We start from the raw sequence: 6,871 nt of genomic DNA, 5'->3' as shown, positions 1-6,871 counted from the left end.
GCAGCCAGTTCAGTCTCATCAGTCAACAAACATGTTTGGACTGTGGCAGGACGCAGATCATGAACAGATGGATTGTCTTTTTGTGACGAATTCATGTTTGATGAACATGTGACGTGTGAAGTCAAGATTCCTCACAGGATTCATTATCTGCACATTTATTGGATTCATCGAGCAGCTCTCAGTCTAAGATATCAAAAATACATGAGAAGCAGATTTTCAAAATAAAATATGAGTTCATTTTTTTTACAGGCTGCATGAGAAATGCTTTGTGTGAGAGAACATTAGATTTTACATAGTTATGACTTTATATTCATCTGTACAGTGAGACGGGTTATTTACAGCATGTTGTTGTTGTCAGAACCGTGCACATGAAGCCTTCAGAAGATCTCATCATTTACCAGATAAAGCAGGAAGTTAAAGAAAGTGACGACACATTGTACCAAGTATTTTACTGTCACACTGTGAAAGAACAAGAACAGGTTACATGACAGAAAAGTCCCAACCCCAGGGAATCACCCCAGCATCCCCACACTCTGAACTGTGGAGTGAATAAATATGCCCAGTGCGTTCTGCTTACTGCCCCCCAAATTTACACAGAGAAAATCTTATGTACTCCAGAGCTCCCGCTGCGTGTACTTCCTGTTCCATAGGGGGCGCTGTCAAGCTGCAACACAACCACATAAACTCCAACAGGTTCATATTTTTCAGCGTGGTTTTGGTAGAACGGGTCGGATGAGTTCCAGCCTTGGATTTTTCAGAAGCGTCTGTTTCCCACCAGGGGGCAGGAAGTCACACAGTGGAAGTTCTGGAGTATTCACACGTTACTCCAGAACTTATCTCCAAAGACACGAGACTAAAGGTTACATTAAAGATAAATGTTGCTCATAAAATAACATCAAATATGCAGAAAGTAGCGACAGACTGTGGAGGAAACTCTGCTCCAAATGTCATTTAAAAATGTATTTATAATAATCAGTTTGTCGCTGCGACCAGATCTGAATGAGCTGCTTCACTCTGTGATCTGATCTGTCTCTCTGCAGACCTTCATCTGCTGCTCAATCTGCTGCTTGCAGCCTGTATGAACTGCAGGTACCTGTGTGTGTGTGCATGTATACCTGTTACAAGGTGCTGTGCTGCAGCCCTGTGGTCAGCAGGGGGCAGCATAGACTCACAGATCAGAGCAGATGTAGCGCAGCGCTCCTGCAGTCAGTGTGTGTGTGTGTGTGTGTGTGTGTGTGTGTGTGGTGGTGGGGGGGGTCCATCATGGAGGGAGTGCCTCATAAACATGTGATCAGAAAACCTCATTTCCACACCAGCTTAGGGTTAGAGTAACACAAGGACACGTCACAGCCCGCCTGCTCAGGATTTGATTGACAGCCTGTATATTGATGTTTGGTGCTCCCAGAGGGCCAAGCCACGCCCTGGAGGGTCAGTGTCCTCAGAGGTCACAGCTCGCTGCCTCCTAATTGGATTTTTTTACACCTTCATAAAAACGTCAGATGTTTTTCTGAAGACGAACACACGTTTGGTCAACCTCCACCCAGAGAAGCCCCCCCACCCCCCATCCCCCACTGTGTGGGTGTGTGTCTGTGTGTGTGTTACCTGCCTGATTTCTTTCTATATTTAATAAAATCACTCACTCCTAAAGCTGTCGTCAGTACAATGGGAGCAGCTGTTCCCTCAGAGAGCTTCGTCCTCGACACGTTGAAACAGTCCCAGGGAAACTTCTGAGTTTCACATGAAGGAGAAACGGCGTGCCAGTCACAGAGAGCACGATGCGTGTTTTGCTGGCTCATTGTTTAATAAAACTCTTTGTGTGTTTTTAATTTGCATCGTGTCCAGTTGGTCTCAGCTGTGGAGGTGTGGAAGTGTCCACAGTAAGAACTGCGTGGGTCCCACAGCATCTGTGAACTGTCAGGAAGGTGTGAGCCCCGCTGCAGAGCTAATTCTGTTAGCCACACACTCACTCTGAGTGAGAAAATCACACAAACCAGTCGCCATGACAACAACATCCAAACAAATAGTTCCACACTCAGGACTTTAGCACATACATGACAGGGCGTGGGGTGAGGGTCCACTACTTATGATTACATAGTTACATTAAACAATCAGTGATGAAACAGAGGGGTGGGGTTAAATCAAGCCCCGCCCCTCTGTTAATCCATCACAGACCAAAGTCAATCTGTGAAAGAAAGCCTCAGTCTCAGAGCTCATTTAGGGTTTACATGGAAACAGTTTAGAGTTTTCAGCATGCCGCTTATTGTTCCCATGGTGACGCTACCAGAGCACACTGCCACCACGGAGGTCCGCCCCCAGGTGGTCCTGCTCTGCGCCGCAGGTGCTCAGGCTGAGCTGCACTCCAGCATCGTCTTGAAGGCCTTCCTGAAGTTGTCGTCCAGGAAGGCGTAGAGGAATGGGTTGAGGCAAGAGTTGGCGTAGCTCAGGCTGGTGATGAAGTAGGAGATCATGATGACCAGCGGCGTGGTCCTCAGGTCCGTGGTCAGCGCTATGATGGTGCTGAGGTGGAACGGCGTCCAGCAGAACAGGCAGACGGCCAGGACGACAAAAACCATGACGGTGACCCTCTTCTTGGCCTTGTCTAGTGCCTTGGCATTGCTGTTGAGCCGCATGTTCCTCAGCCTGTACAGCATCATGGTGTACAGGATGCAGAAGGTGGAGACGGGGATGGCGAAGCCGAGGATGAGTGTGTAGATTCGGCTGGTTTTGAACCACAGGGGCTCGGGGCTCGGGAAGCTGAGGACGCAGGTTTTCCTGCCATCAGCCGGGTCCACGTAGACGCCGGCGAACACCGTGAAGGGCATGACGATGAGGATGACAAGGATCCACACGCACAGCGAGATGATCTTGGCCGCTCGGTAGGTGCGGTAAGGCATGCGCTTGGATCTCACTGTTGACAGGACGACCAGGTAGCGGTCGATGCTCATCACGGTCAGGAAGTAGATGCTGGAGAAGATGTTGTAGTGGTCGATGCTCAGGATGACCTTACAGAGGACCTCCCCAAAGGGCCAGTAGTTGAGCAGGTGTTCGGCGATGCTAATGGGCAGCACCAGAGTGAACAGGTCGTCTGCGATGGCCAAGTTCAGGATGAACATGTTGGTGACCGTTTTCATTTTGGGGGCTTTGAGGATCATGTAGATGACGGCGGTGTTTCCCGTCAGCCCCACGGCACAGATCACGGAGTAGATGACGGGCAGGATGACGTAAAGGTCAGCAAAGAAGGGAGGGGTGCAGTTCAGGTCAGAGCGGTTTCCCGTGGGCGAGTACAGCAGCACAGAGTCGTTACAGAGCGGAGGCGGCGCGCCCGGGACCGACACGTTCTCCATGTTTCAAGAGAACGTGAGACACCGCGATGCTGAAGGTCCGGACTCTGAGTCCGAGGAGGGCGGAGCAGTTCCACAGGGGTGGAGCAGGTGCAGTGCTACCAGCTCGCTCACACCTCAGAGGAGCGCACACCTGTCCGCGCGCTCGGCTGTCAACTCAAAGCCTCCTCCTCAGATCAGCTGACTTCTGCTCATTTACTGTTGGAGGTTCGCGCGGTTTTACGCACGAGCGGCGCATCACGGAACCTGCACGAGAGAGAGACAGAGAGAGAGAGAGAGATAACCGATGAGCAGTGACGTCAGCCTGTTTCTAACTTTGATCTAATCTCACAGCGGCGCGCGCAGAGGGAAACACCGAGCTCACGCGACAGCAGAAAGTATGAAAACATGAAAACTGAAAAAAATTGGCCCACCTGAACATGCCTCCTCGCGCAAGAGCTTCTGATGGACTGATCGATCAGTCAGTATCAGTGATCAGCGATCAGCAGCGTGCCTCCATGTGCGCGCTCAGCGGCTCCGCGCTCCGGTCTCTCCTCTGAGGGAGACGCGCTGCACTCCGGACCCCCTCTCTCTCTCTCGCCTCTCTCGCTCGCTCGCTCTCTCCTCCCACTCTATCTCTCTCTCGCTCCCCCGCTCCCCTCTCTCTGGTCTTACTGGCAGTCACGTGACCGGGTAGGTCACTGAGAGCTGAGAAGAGGATTTTATTCTCCAAACGAACAATAAAGTTTTTTCTTTCTAATCGGAGCTTGGTTCTTATTAGGACGCTGAGAGGCCACAACGTGTGATCATGTGATCTTGACTGAAAGCCTCCCCGTGTTCAGTGTTCAGGTTTGGTAACCTCGTGGCAAACACAAACAGCTGTATCAGTTTTGAGGAAAGGTCGGTCTATCGGTGCCGACCGTGAACACCCTCCTCATTCTCACTTTGGATGAATTCTCTTGGCACAGAGTTAAAGGTGGCCTGTAGATACAAAACTGTATAAGGAATCATTTTCAGAAAGACTTTCTTCACCTTGACTTTTTTTCTGAAAGCTACCTGAACGCTACTCCAACAGAGGTCGATTATCTTGTTAATAATTTTACCTCCTCACTACGTACGACTCTGGATACTGTAGCTCCTGTGAAAACTAAGGCCTCAAATCAGAAGTACCTGACTCCGTGGTATAATTCTCAAACACGTAGCCTAAAGCAGATGACTCGTAAGCTGGAGAGGAAATGGCGTGTCACAAATTTAGAAGATCATCATTTAGCCTGGAGAAATAGTTTGCTGCTTTATAAGAAAGCCCTCCGCAAAGCCAGAACATCTTACTATTCATCACTGATTGAAGAAAATAAGAACAACCCCAGGTTTCTCTTCAGCACTGTAGCCAGGCTGACAAACAGTCAGAGCGCTACTGAGCCAACCATCCCTTTAACGTTAACCAGTAATGACTTCATGAACTTCTTTATTATTTCATTATTATCAGGATGTCCTAAAAACTCCCTGAAAAGCCTTCAGTTAATCCAAAATGCTGCAGCAAGAGTCCTGACAGGGACTAGAAAGAGAGAGCAGATTTCTCCTGTTTTGGCTTCCCTTCATTGGCTTCCTGTTAAATCCAGAATTCAAAATCCTTAAATAATAAAGGTCTTAAATAATCAGGCCCCATCTTATCTTAATGACCTTGTAGTACCATATCACCCTATTAGAGCACTTCGCTCTCACACTGCAGGCCTACTTGTTGTTCCTAGAGTATTTAAAAGTAGAATGGGAGGCAGAGCCTTCAGTTTTCAGGCCCCTCTTCTGTGGAACCAGCGTCCAGTTTGGATTCAGGAGACAGACACTATCTCTACTTTTCTGTGTGAGGACATATCCTCACACAGAAAAATGTGCTTCAACTGCACTAAATAAGACCCAGTCCTTCTCCAGCATGTTTCAGCACACGGCCCTCTAGAAGGGAGAACGCAGCCCGTCAACACACTGAGGCTGCTCTAGCTCAGAACCAAGCAGCCTAAGCTAGCATAGTCAGTGGCCTCTAAGTTATGAATCCAGTAAGACTGTCAATGCTCATACTGAAAGAGGAATGTGGCGTGGAACGGTTACTGTGATGAAAGTCCAGGTGGTGCTTAGCTGTGAGGTAATGTTCACTGTGTGTTTATGTGCTAACAGTTTATATTGAGTTTCCTATAAATCACAGTAATGTCTGCACTTGTGGATTTCGCTGCAGAGTTAAAACCTTTATTTCCCTCTTAAGCTGTGTTCATGCTCTCAGTGGTTGATGCTGCTGCTTGGGCTTTTCTGCTCTCATTTAGATTCGATAAATGTTTGTGGATGTCTCTGGAGTCCTTCACCTGTCCAGGTTGTTGAAGACTCGTCCTTTCGGTGGAGGTTTGCTGAACAGCACCAGTACAGCTTCAGTGTTTCCTCCATGATGGAGGCCTGTGCGCTCAAACACGCTGGACTTCAGATTAAATATCAGCAGAGTGCTGTTGAGTTTTATTTAGTATATATTTTATATTTTTGTGTGTGTGTGTGTGTGTGTGTGTGTGTGTGTGCTATTAATGAACAGTTCCATAATCTGAGCTGCTGCTTTCGCGAGCATCACATCCCTTTGACTTATGGGACAGCAGATTCTCCTCCACAGTCTTAAAGGATGCTCCGGTGTCTCCTCTGCTAAAGGAGGTAATAGAAAAGATTCTTGTCCTGTAGAGAAACGGGCCTGCTCATCAGCTGATCTCAGTACAGTGTTTCCTGGGTGTGAATGAATGAGGTCCTGTTAGAGTCAGAGAGGAGCAGGCAGCAGGCGAGGGTGAATGTGACATCAGAAACATGTCAGATATCAATGTTTGCATCATTAGCATGGAGCACTGTTGCATCAAAGAAAGAAGTTCCCAGGTTTGAATCCGGGGCCCTTCTGTGTGGAGTTTGCATGTCTGCGTGGCTTCTCTCAGGCTTCCTCCAGCAGTCCAAACACATGCAGCGGGTGTGGTTAGCTTAACTGCTGAATCTAAATGATCCTAAGGTGTGAGTGGTTGTCTGTCTGCAGCTGATTAGTGACCTGTCCAGGTGGACCACACCTCTCACAGAGTAGATAGCTGGCATAGGCTCCAGCCCCCTCTGACCCTGATAAGCTGCCGCCCTGCTGAACGTTGCACTAAATATTAATTATGGATCAGATGACATGTTTAGGATCAGGATGACGGAGCTCCTGGACTCTCTGTATAGCTGTTTAACCATGCACACAGACATATGGACACAGTCCCGCTGAAAACACTGCCAGGACCATGAAAGTAACTGAGGTTGGTCAAAGCGGACTCTGAGCACATCTTGGTGCACGAACCCTCCTTTTCCTAATCCTCTCCTTCTCTCTGTCTCTGCTAAAGTGGAGAAATCCACAGCTGACTGTGGATATGGTGTCACCTGAGGAAGGTGAGTGCAGGGGATCAGAAGGGTTTCCTGTTCAGGGAGAAATCCAAGCAGCACATTCTTTAAATTCTGTTTCACGCGAGGAGGAGGAACACGAAGCATCGTTTTAATAAAATAGTGCCGTTTGT

The 6,871-nt window shown here is 48.5% G+C and overlaps 1 protein-coding gene across 1 annotated transcript; it reads right to left on the bottom strand.

The window, feature by feature from the left end:
• Window positions 1-139: 139 nt before the first annotated feature.
• npbwr2b (neuropeptides B/W receptor 2b) lies at window positions 140-3,965 on the bottom strand. The gene is made up of 2 exons (XM_005477740.4): window positions 3,755-3,965; window positions 140-3,587 (listed from the first exon to the last, which is right to left on the bottom strand). The coding sequence occupies exon 2, from the start codon at window positions 3,342-3,344 to the stop codon at window positions 2,343-2,345; it is 1,002 nt and encodes a 333-aa protein (XP_005477797.1). The 5' UTR covers window positions 3,345-3,587; window positions 3,755-3,965; the 3' UTR covers window positions 140-2,342.
• Between the last annotated feature and the right edge of the window lie 2,906 nt (window positions 3,966-6,871).

This window comes from Oreochromis niloticus, linkage group LG20 (genome assembly GCF_001858045.2).
Source record: "Oreochromis niloticus isolate F11D_XX linkage group LG20, O_niloticus_UMD_NMBU, whole genome shotgun sequence".
Classification (NCBI taxonomy): Eukaryota; Metazoa; Chordata; class Actinopteri; order Cichliformes; family Cichlidae; genus Oreochromis; species Oreochromis niloticus.
This window is presented reverse-complemented; position numbering and strand designations above follow the sequence as displayed.

Bases quoted from the DNA above. Each gene is read 5' to 3' on its own strand.
- npbwr2b (XM_005477740.4), bottom strand. From the start codon at position 3,344: ATGGAGAACGTGTCGGTCCCGGGCGCGCCGCCTCCGCTCTGTAACGAC.